General features: G+C 37.8%; 1 protein-coding gene across 1 annotated transcript in view; it reads right to left on the reverse strand.

Moving 5' to 3' along the window:
- The window catches only part of SYNE1 (spectrin repeat containing nuclear envelope protein 1), a 391665-nt gene that overhangs the window by 255729 nt on the left and 119538 nt on the right, over positions 1-16398 (reverse strand). The window contains exons 46-50 of the mRNA XM_021716025.1: positions 13596-13887; positions 12287-12459; positions 8885-9194; positions 7532-7696; positions 2577-2933 (exon numbers count right to left, since the gene is read on the reverse strand). Of these exons, the coding sequence (XP_021571700.1) occupies positions 2577-2933; positions 7532-7696; positions 8885-9194; positions 12287-12459; positions 13596-13887 (1297 nt within the window). The remainder of the gene's footprint in view (positions 1-2576; positions 2934-7531; positions 7697-8884; positions 9195-12286; positions 12460-13595; positions 13888-16398) is intronic.

Consider the following 16398-nt stretch of genomic DNA (forward strand, 5'->3'; position numbering starts at 1 on the left):
TTTGTTTTGTTTTGTTTTCCTGAGTCAAGATCTCACTCTGTCACCAAAGCTGGAGTGCAGTTGCACAATCACAGTTCACTGCAGCCTCAACTTCCTGGGTTCTGGTGATCCTCCTGCCTCAACCTCTTGAGTAGTTAGAACTACATGTACATATCACCACATCTGGAGAATTTTTAAATATTTTGTGGAAATATAGGTCTTGCTATCTTGTTAGGTTGGTCTTGAATTCCTAGACTCAAGCAATTCTCTCACCTCAGCTTCCCAAAGTGTTGGAATTAAGGCATGAGCCACCATGCCCCACCTGAAAATTAATCTTGATTTTTGGTATGCCACAGAGAAATCACTGGATATTTTCATGAGTAGTAGTTTTTCTATAATATTCTGTGCATGTGTTAATGAATATAATGACCCTAATTGGATCATCCAATTCTTGGCTAAAGTATTGGTATGTATAGTAGTCATGAAATTATCTCTGTGTTATAAAAGTGTAATTTTCCATTGTATATGTACCACATTTTTAAAATCCAGTCCTCTTTCAATGGGCAGTATGGTTGTTTCCAGGTTCTTGCTATTGTGGACAATGCTGCGATAAACATACGTGTGCAGGTATCTTTTTTATAGAGTGATTTGAGTTCTTTAGGGTATATTCCCAGTAGGGGAATATACTACGCAGCCATAAAAAAGGACAGAATCATGAATTTCGCAGCAACCTGGATGGAATTAGAGTCTATAATACTGAGTGACCTCTCACAGAAACAAAGATACGAGTATCACATGTTCTCACTCATATAATGGACCTTGAATATCCAATGTAATACTATAAGAAAATGACTGACGGTACTGGGAAACTATGGGGGGGGGAAGGGGATGGGATTAACAGTAGCAAATATCTGTCTGGGGATGGAGAAACACCTCTTATCAACGGGGTGCCTTAATGAAACGTAATTGTACATCTAACCCTTAACTGTACCCCACAAAACCTTAATAAAAAATATTGATAAAAAAACAAAAACAAATAAAGACTATGGTTCAACCATAAAAAAAAAGAAAAGAAACAATAACAGAGAATAGTAATGTAATCTAGGCACAACCAAATCTTTTTTCTTTCTTTCTTTTTTTTTTTTTTTTTTGAGTCGGAGTCTCACTCTGCACTCTGACACCCAGGCTGGAGTGCAGTCGCATGTTCACAGACACCACAGCCTCGAACTGGTGGACTTAGGCGACCTCTGCCTCAGCTTACCAAGTAGCTGGAACCACAGGCTTATGCCACCACGCCCAGCTAATTTTTTTTATTTATTGTAGAGACGAGGTCTTGCCATGTTGCTCAGGCTGGTTTTGAACCCGTAAGTTCAGGCAATCCTCTCACCTTTGCCTCCCAAAGTGCTGGGATTACAGGCATGAGCCACTGCATCTGGCCCAAGTCTTTCTTTTCGAAAAATTTCACTCATATTAGAGGAATGGAAAGAAAGGGAAACATAAAGAAACCAAAACGGTGTAACATTTTTTCATATCACTCCACATGAACAATTACCAACTTCTTTGTCTCTGTTTTACAGAACGGATTTCTATGCTTTATTCTGGTGCATAAATCTAAAAGACAGGAAATGCATAGGAATAACAGAAACAAAAGCAAAAAAACCTAGAAACATTAGAAATAAAATAACATAAAGATATACTACAAAGTTTTACTTTACAGTACACTGCATTTGTTTCAGATACCTGACTCAAAACAAGACAATGTTGGAACTACTACATGACTTTCTTCCTGGTTGGAGCTATTTTGAAATGATTATAATATAAATAGAAGCAGAGAAGTTTACTAAACTTCCTTTTAAGGACAGCCATGACTCAGGGCATTATAAAACTACAAATATTGAACAGGCTTTCAAAGATGCTATTTAACAGTTAAAGAAAAGAAGAGGATTTTAAGCTGCTGCCCATTCCCCCACTCTCCCTGTTATGCTTCCCTTTCTCACATTCTGAAGAAGCTGCCATTAGTTTAAAAAAAAAAAAAAAAAAAGGCCCGGGAAGGCAAGCAAAGCAGACAGTATGACGTAGGAGTTCTGTTAACGGGCTAATTCAAGAGCAGCTGTCAAAACCACACAGGGGAGAGCTAATCAGGGTGAAAACTATTAGTTGTGCTTTAGGAGATTACCAAATGAGTCTTTTAAAGCTCTAAATTCAATCATGTAATTGTTTGAAATAGTTAACTGGCAAGAAAACAGCTCTGACTCTCTGTCTATTTATGCCTCTGCCCACAGGCCATTTTTCAGACTGAATGGCTGAATACAGTATTACAAACTCTTACACCCGAAGAATGAGAGTAAAATGTCTCCACTAACAAGAAATGTCTCTTATGGCAAATAATAACTCCTTCTTTCCCAAATCTTTATTTTTACCGAAGTTTGATTCATGAGAGAAGGAAGATCAGACGTAGCAAATTTAATTAGATAAAGACTTCTTCCAAGTCTGGATATTGTATGTTTTTAGTTAGCAAGAATTTTTTTTAAAGCAATAACGAGAGTCAAAAATCTCTTTTAAAATAACCCCCACTAGAAATCAGAAAGCCAACATACTTGTCCTTTGTGCCAGCACGCCACTGTCTCCTCATCTGTGTTCTTGCCTTCCAGGAGGGTTAACTGCTGAGCCCAGGCTTTCAGAAGGGCACCGAACTCTTCCAGGGCCTGCTCAAGTTGGGCCACTTGGCCTGAGAATTCCTGCTCCGAAAGGGCCATTTGGCTCGCCAGGTTCTCCAAGAGGCTCTGTGTTTGGAATACACCGTCTTCCCACTGTTTCCAGTCGGCACGCAAGCCCTGCATCTCCGCGTGCATGAGCTCACACCCACTGGCAGTTGTGTTCTGTTTCACTTCAGGAGCCAGCGACTCCACTCTGCTGAGGCGGCTTGCCCCGATCTCTCTGGAATCTATCAGCTCCTGTAATGGAATATCGCCATGGTAACCAAGAAGGCTGTGAGTCACTTGGGCTGCAAGTTTCCAAATGTGTGCCGAAGGGGACCCTGTCCTGCTAGGAAGTTTTGGGAAGTGTGCCACAAGGAACCAGAATCTATGCCTCTGCCCATTCTCGAATGATAATAGCAGGGAATTATCATCTTGAGTGCCAAAGACTTTTTGGCAAAAAAAAAAAAAAACCCAAACCAAAAACAAACAAAAAAACACACAAGAATCTGCAACATCCGGAAACAGACTAAACAGGGATCCTGGAATCGGGCATTGTTTGAATATGTGGAAATGTTTTGATAGTGACTTAAATATTTGCCTGACATGTCTTGCTCCTGTGAATGATCAGTCTATATTTCCCCCTAAGTGGACGGACAAGTGAATAAAGATCTAAGGATCTCAGAGCTGTGTCGTGCTAACAGTCTCTAACCCATTTCATCCTTCCACAATGTGGTGGTTTAAATCACATTTCCCTTCTACCAGGAATCAAGTTGACCCACTCCAACAAAAGAATAGTTTCTACTCATTTTCAAATACTTCAGTACCTTAAGTAAACATTTGCATCACAAATAAAATTAGTAATTCACACTTACTTAATCAGAAGTTTAAAGTAATCTCAAGACTGGGTTCATGTTTTTCTATTATTTTTAATCTTAAAAAAACCTCTCCCTACATTTAACAAATTATTTATAGCTTTTAGTCTTAAAGCACACGAATACTCTAAAGGACAAGATAAATGTAAAAATGTACTGCTAAATAGGTGTAATAGTGGCATTTCTGTCTGGAAATAAATATTTTTTACTACGTTTTTTCTTGCTGAAATCATCATCTGGTGTTTATATATTTACATATCTATTGCTAGAGCCGGAATTTTGTTAATATTAATCCAAAATTATGACTTCACTCCTGAATCAAATAGAAGGAAAAGATGATTACTAAGGACTAATAAAACTAAGAAGAAAATCAGTTATAAATTAGCAAGTAAAGAAAGAATTGGATGTACAGTATGAAGCATGTTTAATATATTATGTTAAAAAGTACATCTTAGCTCATCTGCATAACATAGTTTGTGTTTCATTAAATTAGCTTGAAATAAATATATCTGCTTGCAATTATACTCAATAGAGCCACATCTTAGTTCAGACCAACTGGATGTATTTAGTTGGGTAGTAGTGTAAAGCACAATCGTATGAAAATTTTATGCATAGTAGCCTTAATACACATATTCAACCTTTATTCAGTAGCAGGATTCTGTTTATCAGTGTATACAGTAATTAGTGATTTGATGAAGAAAAAATATGACTTTTGTAACCAGTGCTATATCTAACTTACAATTTACCTTTATGAGTTATTTCAAATTTGGAGTTCAGAGGGTATCAACCATCAAGAATCGGTTTCACAAAATACTCTCTCCTGTGTTATCCCAGTTTTTCTTGACATGAAAATGGAACACTTTCATATTTGCAATCACTAAATCCACTTATCCAAATTTTGAATCATCATTAAATCAGGTTTTGAAATGACTTTTAGATGTATTTTCTTATCTTGTATTTAAATTATTTAAAAATATAATATACGCAAATACACATACGTACATTCACACTGTTATACGCACATTTTGCTTTAATGGAGAATGGTGTGAAAGGACAGAGAAGGTACTTTGTGTATTTCCTCCAAGGTTATCTTCCTACTCACCCAGGCTACATTCAGGTGTGACCTGAACTTCTGAGAGGCAACCTCTGACTGCCTTCACTTTCTCCTTCCCAAATTTCAATTTCTTTCTGCCAATTCCTTCTCCTATACTTCTTATCTTTTTGGAAGCATTTTGTAAGTTTTGTAAGTTTTTTTCCAAATGAAAGAGCATTTGGCAACCAAGGAAGTAGCCTGTGTAAAATAATTATCTTACTTTCTCTTTTTTTTTGAGTTGGAGTCTCACTCCATCACCCAGGCTGGACTGCAGCTCACTGCCACCCCAGCGTTGACCTGCTGGATTCCAGCAATCTTTCCACCTCAGCCTTCCAAGTAGACAGAATTACAGATGTGCATTACCACGCCCAGCTTATTTTTGATTTATTGTAGAGATGAGGTCTCTCCAAGTTGCCCGGGCTGGTCTCAAACCCGTGGGCTCAGGCAATTCTCTCGCCTCGGCCTCCCAAAGTGCTGGAATTACAGGCTGAGCCACCGTGCCTGGCCACTTTCTCATATTAACTCAAAACATTAGTCCATCTCTGGATCTCCTCTTCCTCATCCACCATTTATGCCTTAAGTCATGTAATCTGGTTTCTCACCTCCCCTTGCTGTGCAAATGGTTCTGAGGATGGTTGCCAAATAGCCTGTCAAATCCAGTGGGCATTCTTCAGTCTTCCTCTTCATAGCAGCTCCCTGCTGCATCTGTGCAGGCGACCACCTTCTCCACCTGGGCCCTTGAAGGCACCACACCCTTCTAGTTTTCCTCTTCTTATCATTTCTCCTCTTCTTTTTTTCTCTCTCTTTCAAATCCTTTTCTTCTACAGCCCCTTAAAATACTGGTAGTACCCAGGTTTTGGCCTTGTGTTCATTGCTGTTTGCTTTACACATAGGTCTTGGTTTCATCCACTCTAGTGGATTTAACTACAAATTATATGCTAATAATTTCCACCTCTGTGTCTTCAATCTAGCTTCCTAACCTGAAATTCAGGCTTGCATGTTTAACTGCCTTCTGGACATTACTGCCATCTGGCAGTTCAAATTTGATCTGCTTGTCATTGAACTCCTTGTGTCTTTCCCTCTATCACTAGGTTCCTCTGCATGTAATTGTTTTCTACAGGTAGTGAGAGCTCTACAGATTCTAGGTAAAGACTTGACCATGACCCTTGACTCTTCCCACCTTGTTACCCCGTAGCCAATTAATCACTCATTTACTAAGTCCACTCAGTTTTCTCACTGACTGTGCCCTATGTGCCAGGCATTATGCTAAATATTTTATATACATGATCCAATGTAGTCCTTAACAAAACTCTATGTGGCAAAGACTATTTTAATTATTATTTTTAAAACTAATTAAGAGATTGGAACTTGAGAACTTTAGGTAACTTGCCCAAAGACAAGTTCTAGAAAATCTGTAGAAGGATGCAGTCACTGGGTTTCTCTGATTCTAGATCCTGAGTTCTAAAAACATAGTGAGCTATCATTACATTTAAAGTATTATTTTATAAACATCAATTTGTGCATCATTGTTTCTTCCTAAACTGCAAGTTCCTTAAGGGAGCAGATGCACTGCCTTAGTTGAATAAATGGATAGATGGGTGGATGGATGGATGGATGGATGGATGGATGGATGGAAGGACAGATGAATACATTAGAATATTACTAAGAAATGTATCAAATAAACATTTTAAAGAATCACAAAGATAATAAACTTCAAAAGTGTCTTTCTGTTATTATCTCGGTTAAAACATACACATTGTAATATTTAAATAAGATATTTTTAAAGCACTTAGAAGTAAATCTTCAAAATGTAGTTATTATCAACAACTATGATTTTTATGACTTTTATGTTCCAATTTTGGGATCAAAATACAATCTGAGTTTTAAATTTCTGGTCATAGCCAGGCTCGGTGGCTCAGCCTGTGTAATCCTGCGCTTTGGGAGGCTGAGGTGAGTGGATTGCCTGAACCTGCGGGTTTGAGACCCACCTTGGCAACTTGGAAAGACCTCATCTCTATAAATAAAAATAAAAAAAAATTAGCTGGGCGTGGTAGCACGCACCTGTAGTTCCAGCTACTTGGAAGGCTGAGGCGGAAGGATCACTGGAGCCCAGCAGGTTGAGGCTGTGGTGACCAGGAGCGGCCACTGCACTCCAGTCTGAGCGACAGAGTGAGACTCCAACTCAAAAAAAATAAAAATAAAAATAAATAAATAAATAAGTTTCTGGTCATGATTATACTTCTATTCCTCACCTAAAGCATTTCTCATCTGATGCTAAACCACTAAGGATTTCCTCATTGCTTCTCTTTCACGCTCAAATCCATTATTTTCCATGAGGTAAAATAACTGAAATTTAATATTGATGCAACTAGAAATATACTAAAAGATATGTAGACCCTCAACTTCCTAAAAAGAATAAATTTCTGTTAGAAACTGCCCCTGTAAGAAGTAAACTAGGTGATAATTGTTATGTCCTTTAAAGTACTGTCTTCTGTTATGATGTTTGACTATGGCCAGAAAAGTAGAATAAAACATGTAGAATGACACTTTCAAGTTACTGTTAACATGCATTTAATTAAGTTACTTTATAAATTGTCTTTGATGGCACTGAAAAATTGTATCTGGTTTTGTCAGCCCACCTAGCTAATGTGTATTTTTTAGTCTGTTACATACCTCAATTTGCTCACAAGTGTAAACTCTTTTGAATTCTTTTTAAAAATCTTGTTTACATTCAGAATTAGTGAGGCATGAGGTAATCAATATCAACAAATAAAAAACAGGAAGGAAACATTTAAAATATCTTATCCACCAAATCTTCAACAAAAGCTTATTGTACTTAAGAACCAAAAATGAATCAATGTAGTTACAATATCCGTCCATTTTCTGACCTTAATTTTTGACAACTTTTTCTGGGTAGCTGATGAATCTCCAGACATATCTGACCACCGGTGAAGTTCTTCCTTTGCTGAATGGAGCCAATCTGTGAATTCCTGAACTGCATCTAAGTACATTAGATGGTCTTTCACAATCTCTTCCACTTTCCTCATTTTCTCCTAGTAAACAACAACAAAAAAAGCTACATTAGCAGTAGCTGTTATTGAGAACATGAAACTGAATAACAGATCTGATATAGCTCTCTTAATGTATCTCAGGGCTATTCTTATTCTTGAATTTTCACTCTTTTACACTCTAAAAAGAAACTATACAATCTTAATTAAACTGAAAGACTTTAAGGGAGCAACAATTCTTCCTATAAGTTTACTATTGTCTACTTTAGCATAAAAATCTATGCTTGATGTATATTGGCTAACATCCCTGAGTAAAAATCCACTTAATATTATCATAATAACTATACTTATTATTAAAGCAGTTGCTTGTGTTAGCTTGGTGTACAACATTCTGCTCAGTACTTTAAATGCATTTGCTCATTTAATTCTCACAACAGTTCTGTGATGCAGTTACTATTATTGTTATTATCTTACAAATAAGGACACTCAAACTTACAGAGGCTAATTAACATGTAACATGCTCAAACCCGCAGACAAAAAATGTCAAAGCTGGAATTCAAATTTAGGTCTGTTTGACTCCAGCATCATCATAGCTCTTAATCATTACCAAGATAAAAATGAAGGTAAACAGAAACATATGTCAGTAATTATAGTATCAACAAGACAGAGTTTCCAAAAAGGCAAACCAAAGAAAGGAAAAACAAACAAATAACAACAACAACAACTCTCCCTTAATTTCCACAACATTCAAAAATATACGAAAGAAAAAAATTCTTAAGGAAAATTAAGATTTATATAGAAAATTGGGGGAAAAATGATATTATGTGAAGGAGCCTATAATTTAGAAAACAGGAAAATATGGTTTTAACTAAGGTGAGAAATGAACAAAATACTTTGTACATGATTGGCATCTGAAAGGTAAATAGCCTTGTATTTAACATAACAAATATAAGTGCAGAAAAATTAAAAAAAATTAAACATGACAATCGAACAAAGAAAGCAGATGGGCTGACTAAAAATGTGAAGCAAGACAAAAAAAAATAAAGAAGCATAATCCCAAGACTTCAGAAAGAGAAAAATACATGAGCATTCACAGGTAAAAAATGATCTTTATGTAAGGTATATTTACTAACTGTACAAATAGTTTTAGTGCAGCCATTTCTCCAATAATTTCATCCACAGTTTATTCTTTATCTGAGCCCTGAAGCTTTTTCTTACATATAAAGTACTAACCTTGGCAACAGTCACTATATCATTAAACTGTGTTTTCAGTTCCTCTTGAGCTGTGTCCTTGAACAACTCATTCTCAGTTTTCTCATAGAGCTCCCTGGACTTCTCAGTTAGGCGGTGAAGGGCTCTGGCATGATCTTCTGCCTCAGATAGGATGGACTGGAAGTGGTCCAGCAGGGAGAACTTCTCTTTCAGGCCTGGTTGCAGTTGTATGGGATATTCTACTTTTTGATCCACTGATTCCATCCATTGCTCCAACTGGTTTTTCCTCTCTAGATAGTCATTCCATTGGCTGATCACAGACTCTAAATTGCTAGAATTAATGTCACATGTAATAAAAAGGATTTATCATGATATCTCTACTAAAAACCAAGTACAAAGTCATGACATCCGTGTCAATTGTTATGCTGAAAGCTGCCGTAAGTAATAAAAATGTTGCTTTTGAATGTAAAGAGAAACACTAGTTCTGTGATCTGTAAGACCCATAACATGGTTCCTTCGAGGTAAATCTATGTTAAAATATGAAGAAGCTGCAGCCACACGCATCTGAAAATTTGTCTTCCAAGTGCTAACTGTCCTAACTGAACAGACAAATTTATATGTCATGTTGTTAAAAATCAGCATTGAAACATAAATTACATGATATAGTATATAACTCTTAATTTTCATGGGCTTAGCTTATCTTATTGAAATCAGATGGTAATTATATGTTGACTGGAACTTAAAATACAAGGTTTTCTTCCTGGGTAAATAATATTATTAGATTAATTTTTACTTAGGAATTACTATGCATACACAATATACAGCACTTCTGTATTGAATGTTTGAAAGAACTCTCAAGTATGTATAAAAAATACAGTCACAAACGTAATTGCTTTTTAGATAATCAGATAAAAGATTCTCCAGAATGGCATTTAGAGAAAACCTCCATTATTCAGCTTTACAAACTATCCTAAACTCTTCTTCAGTGATTCTCCCTGCCCCAGTCGCCCTTGCACACAAGTCTGCAATCCTGGAGTTATAATCCTGTGGCAAATGAATTTCTAGCACTGACTCAAATGGTGGCTTTTGCATCCAGAGGAACCTCACCATGCAGGCCCCAAAGTCCTATCTGTTCCTCAAAGAATGTTCTAAAAAATCCAAATCAATGTTACTTCTCCAGAAGTCATCCCATACTGCATTCTCCTTTAGCCCTACAGTGTCTTTTGAAAACTCTTAGGAACACAGAGTGAGAATTTTTCTGGAATGTATCTTATGCTAGCCTCTGAACTCTTAGGGGGCAAACATTTTTCTGTTTTGCTTTATTATCTCAACACAATAATTTGAACATTGCTACTGCTCAATATGTCATTGTCTAATTTAATTTCTTGCTCAAATAGAGTCTAAGATCTGAATCTGCTTCTTGTGTTTAACATTTTATACTAATATTCGAAAAATATTCCCCCATATTCTTATTAACTTTTAGAAAGCTGGCCTAGGTCAATCCTTGGGAAGCTTAGTTCATACTCCAGCAGTCTTCTATATGGAGAAAGACAACCATAGAGTCTGATTTTTTTCTTTGCTGACCATTATGAATTATTACTAAGATGCAAAGTCCTGCTGACTTTGAGAAGCCATGGTCTATATCAAAGGAAACAAAACAAAACGAAACCTCCCAAATTCTAGTGTAACCAGGGCTTATTGTTTACATTACAGTGGACAACTGCAACTTTATTTTGTGATCAACTTTAATCTTTCATTCATCTATTTGTTATGATCACTATAATCTATTTGTTATGATTTCTTATGTTACTTCATCAGTGATCTAACAGTACATAAAACTTTCAGAATATGGCCCTCGGATTTTATTTTTACTATAATTTTGACTGATGGTCATTTGTCCAACAAGCCAGCTAGATTATTTGTGGAGACTCTAAGAATAGGGAAGAAGGTGAAAATCTTCCACTCATAAATACAACAACAATGCCAACAAAACACCAGCTGATAAAAAGTCAAAGCCTTCCTCATCAGTGTCTGGTACAGTTATTTTTAACCAAGGCTCTAGGGGTATTCTGGGTGGGCTAATTGTTGATTGTGTGAGAGTGTTGATTCCACACTCTGCAGGAAGTGAGCTCCCCATGTCCCCATCACTAAGTGCCAGGGCTATCCTTGAGAACAGTTGCTAGCAACTTAATTTCCCATATATTCCCTTCAAAAGCAAAAATGTATTAGACTTACAATAGTACATTTTAATAACAATAAGTTTAATATATAATAAGTTTTATATAACATAATAATAAGTTGAATAATAATGTATCAAATTTCTTAAAGAATCATATATCATTGATTTGATGAATTGAAAGGAGATACTTTACTAAGTCCTTGTTCTATGCAAAATTCCATGCTGGAGAGGGTGTGGAGAAAAGGGAACACTTCTACACTGTTGGTGGGAATGTAAACTAGTGCAACCTCTGTGGAAAGCAGTGTGGCGATTCCTAAAAGCTCTAAATATCTACCTCCCATACGACCCCGCAATCCCCCTAATGGGAATATATCCGGAAGAACACAAATCACTCTACAAAGAAAGACACCTGCACACGTATGTTTATCGCAGCATTGTTCACAATAGCAAGAACCTGGAAGCAATCATGCTGCCCATCAAAAGAGGATTAGATTAGAAAAATATGGTACATATACACGATGGAATACTACGCAGCCATAAAAAAGAACAAAATCATGAATTTTGCAGCAACCTGGATGGAACCAGAGTCTATAATACTGAGTGACCTCTCACAAAAACAAAGGCCCGAGTATCACATGTTTTCACTCATATAATGGACCTTGAACATCCAATCTAATACTATAAGAAAATGACTGACAGTACTGGGAAACTATGGGGGAAGGAGGGAGATGGGATTAACGAGCAAATATCTGTCTGGGGATGGGGAAGCACCTCTAATCAATAGGGTGCCTGAATGAAACATATTTGTATACCTAACCCTTAACTGTACCCCACAACATCATAATAAAAAAAATTGATTAAAAAAAAAAAACAAAAAAAAGAAAGTCAGTCTAATGTCACACTGTAGGAAGATTTTTGACGCTAGACAGAGGAGTGTGGAATTGTGCACAGTCCACTATGTGCAATTGGGACCTGTTCTACTGAACCTGAAGCAATCAAATAAAAGGATATCAATGATTAAAAAAAAAAAAATGAAACAGAAACACAGAACCAAAGCATGCTGACAAACAAAAACCAGCCTTTGCCCATGGAAAATACAATGCAGGCAAAGACAGGTAAGCATAAAACAAGGTAAAATAACATGCTTGGTGATTCTACTCCACCATACCGCACCACTACCCCATCATTTTTCTAAGCTCCTGGGTTTTATTTAGGTAAATAAACACTAAGAACAAGCTCTGTACCTCTGTGCATGGATGGAGGAGCTCATGATGTCAGCCCACACCTCTCTGAGTGTCTCCAGCTGCGTCCGAATCACCTTCTGACCTTCTTCATTGCTACTTCTCAGGGCCTGTTCCCCTTTGCCGATGGCCATGTTCAACTTCACTTCTCCTTCACCTTTCATCAGCAGAATATCCTGGGAAGGAAGAATGCACATTTGTCAGGGCATATGAAAACCTTCTACTATTTAAAAGAATGGTTATGTTTCCCATGGAAACTAAGGTAGAGAATGCGTTATTTTACTAACCTTAATATGAAAATAGCAACAAACTCTGGACCCTATTATATTATAATGATATGCTAAACTATCCTATATAATACTATAATTAAAATTAGATATATGAAAGCCTGGGAGTCGAAGATTAACTCCAATTTAAATTCATAAAAAACTTTGGTCCACTAGCCTGGAAATTATAATTTTATTGACTTAAGCTTTAAAAAGTCAAAAGGTTTATTCTTATTATCATTTGAGTCAGAGTCTCACTCTGTTCATCATGCTGGAGTGCAGTGGCACGCTCAAGACAAACACAGTCTCAACCTGCTGGGCTCAGGCAATACTTCTACTTCAGCCTTTCAAGTGGCTGGAACCACAGGCACATGCCACCATGCTCAGCTAGTTTTCTATTTTATGTGTAGAGATGAGGTCTTGCCAAGTTGCTCAGGATCGTCTCCAACTCCTGGTCTCAGACAATCATCTCACTTCTGCCTCCCAAAATGCTGGGATTGCAGATATGAGTCATCACACTTGGCCCAAAGGAAATTATTTTGAAAATGAAGACACACTTGCCCCAAACCCAACAGGGCTCCTGCCTTCATTGTCTGGCTAATTTCTTTCTTTTAAGGTTGCCTTCATGCTCTACAGTCTGGGTTGATAATCTCCTCTGTCTTTTCAACACAGCCTTGGTCTGCTTCCATTGTGGCCCCTACACAGGCACTAACTGCAAGTAACAATTTACAGGTTGATCTCTCTTGCTAGGGCATGAGCTCCTAAAAACGAGGCCTAACTTTTACTTCTATATTCCCAGCAACTTGTATAGTGCTTGGAGCAAAGTAAGCATTCAATAACATTTGGTGAATATTTACTAAATGAAATTAAAATTACTTTAAAACTATTAAAGCAAAAATGTTCCTTTCCAAAGGAGAGAAAACAACCCCTCCATATCTTTTTTGCCCAGTTTCTCCACAAAACAATTAGGACACAACATAACCACTTGTGAATCTAGCCAAATTCGTGTTCAGCAGTTGTCAGTGTCTGGCTGGTGCCACACATACCTGTATTTGTGACAGCTGTTTTTCCAAGGTGTCTTTGGTCCCAAGAGTACTCTCTGCACAGGCCAGTCTGTCTTGAATGGCTTTCACCCAGGACCACATGCTCTGCAGCGCTTCTTCCAGGGCTTCATGCTCCTGAAGGGCCACCTGGCAGCTCCGGAGCTTCTCTTTGGTCATTCTGAGTAAGTTTTGGTAGCTAGTGAGGAGCTGGGAGCACAGGCGTCCTTCTTGTCCAGCACCGTGGCCTTCTTCACTCAGAAGCTGCCCTCTCTGGGAAAGCTTATCAAGAGACTCTCTGGGGAAAAAAAAAAAAAAATTAATTCTGGCATTCTAGAGCGCAGGGGAGGAGCGGCAAATGATTGTTGATATTGGAGCAGTAACCAGACACGAGCTCATAGCTGACATGCCTTTAGAAGAAAGGTTCTGGGAACCAGGCTGAATACTTGCAGTCTCTTTTGCTCTCTCAATGTAGTCAACATGCATTGTATGGTATGGTTCAATCTGTGCTGTGCCTATGTGCAGACAGCAGTGATGGAGCCAACCATGTTACCAAGAATTCCGTTCAGAAATAGGGCCAGCTGCCTATTCTAGCATCCTCCATTGCTATTTAATGCTCTAACGATGAAAAGTTCCCTGAAATTCCCTAAAATACTCTGCCATCTTGTATTTATACAGAGATTCCTCCTTTGTAAAAACTCTTCTTCTCTCCTCTGTTTCTTTCCTTCTTGCCCCCTTCAAAACTCAGCACAGGTATCTCATCCCCAGGAGTCATTCATGCCAACCCAGGGAGGAAGGAGAGTGCAGGACCCTCTTTGGGCCCTCTGCTCCTCATCTTGAACTATCGCCTCATGTACCGACTGTCTCAGTCCACAAGGATTTCACCTTCTAAAAGCCAGGGACATTACATATTCATCTTACATTTCAAAAACCCAACACAATGTTGGGTAGAGACAAAATGGGAAAAGAGTTTCGTTCAAAAGGTTTGAGTCCCTTAGTAATATCTTGGGTATCTTATGTTGGAGCCTTGTTAATTAGGTCTAGGGAAAAGTGCAATGACTATGTGGCTTGGTTAGTTTCAGACTATTTGACAGAGTTCTAAATTCTTATCAGCAAATCTATCAGGAAACGCCCAAATACCAGAGAGGACTGTGGAGATGTCTTAACAGAAATGATTGTGACTACTAGAAACAAAACAAAAATAAGATCTCTTACAATGTCTCAGTTTTTTTCTAAGTGGTTACTATGTAAACGGCATCCTATAGGCCCCTCTGAGACATACAAAGAGTTATATACAACATTACACTTCCTCTAAAAAACATTTGTTATGCTTGTCCATCTGTTTGGTGAAACTAGAGGGTGGCTTCAGCAATGTTGTGAGTTAAAAAATAATTCAAGACAAGAAATTTCACTTCTTACAACAAGGTGAATTGCTTAATGGATGATAAAAATTCAATGAATCTCAAGCTGGGATATTTTATACAAGGCATACTCCTTTGAAGTATTGAAAATATTATGATGAAAAAATCCAGAAGACTGGAATGGAAGAAGCAAGTAGCAAGCAAGTGAGAGAAGGCAGGTGGCACCACTGGGAGTTGCTGAATGACCAGCACAGTGTGTTAGAATTGTCCAGAGAAGTGGCCAGTCTGGAGCGAAATAATCCTGGAGTAAGCACAGCTAAGGTCTCTAAGTATCCAGTCCTGGATATCAGACAGTGAAATGCAAGAAGGACTGCATGCTTATCAATGTCAAAAAGCTGCAATTATTAGAAAAACAGGAGGAGCAAAGAAAGACCTTACATTTATGGTTAAAAGGTAACTGGGTCACTTTCGCTAATGGAGTTTTAGCGTAATGATGGCAGAGAAAGTAGATACAATGGAAGGTTAAAAAGCAGCCTGTGAAGAAAAAATGAAAGCCAAGAATATGGAAAATCATTTAAAGAGTCTAGAAGAAGGAGAGAAGCAGGTCTGGTTATGTTACATTGTATCTAAACACGAATTAACCTTTATAAAGCAACATAAAGTACAGTGTAAATTTCAGAAAGTGATATGGTTAGAACAATGCTATCTTACTAATTCAGTGAACATTTCCTATTTTTCTGGCACTATACTAGACAATGGGAATATAAAGATGATTCAGACCTGAAGGCCCTGACCTTGAGGAGCTCATAGAGTTGGGGTGTGTAGAGTAAAAAAGAGTTTATACCATAGTACAGGCTTGCGGAGAGGGTACCAAAGCATTCCAGGGACATTTTATAATAGCCATCCAACTAACATACCAATAAGCAATCGTCAGGATGGGTTCTGTTGTTCATGGTTTTAAAATTTTATAATTTTTTATTTTTTAGAGTCAGGATCTCGCTCTGTCTCCCAGGCTGAAGTATAGTGATGTGATCATTGCTCACTGAAGTCTTGACCTCCTGGGCTCAAGTGATCCTCCTGCTTCAGTCTCCCGAGTAGCTGGGACTACATGTGGGTACCACATCTGGCTAATTTTTAAATTATTTGTAGGGATGAGGTCTTGCTATGTAGCCCAGGCCGGTCTCAAACACCTGGCTTTAAGTGATCCTCCTGGCTTGGCCTTCCAAAGTACTGGGATTACAAGCGTGACCCACCATGCCTGGTCTGTATGCTTGTTTTTCAAAACAAGTAATACAAGGCATATATAGCTAAAAAGAGGACACAGTGGCAACAGGAATGACAATGATTTTAATTAGGTGGTTTTTACTCAATTGATGATTGCTGCTGACTTGTCATCAAGCAGGGTGGGTGCAATCCTCTTCTGTTTCATATATAAGTACACCTGCTTT

Source organism: Carlito syrichta, unplaced genomic scaffold (genome assembly GCF_000164805.1).
Source record: "Carlito syrichta isolate Samal-C Ts95f unplaced genomic scaffold, Tarsius_syrichta-2.0.1 Scaffold308114, whole genome shotgun sequence".
Classification (NCBI taxonomy): domain Eukaryota; kingdom Metazoa; phylum Chordata; class Mammalia; order Primates; family Tarsiidae; genus Carlito; species Carlito syrichta.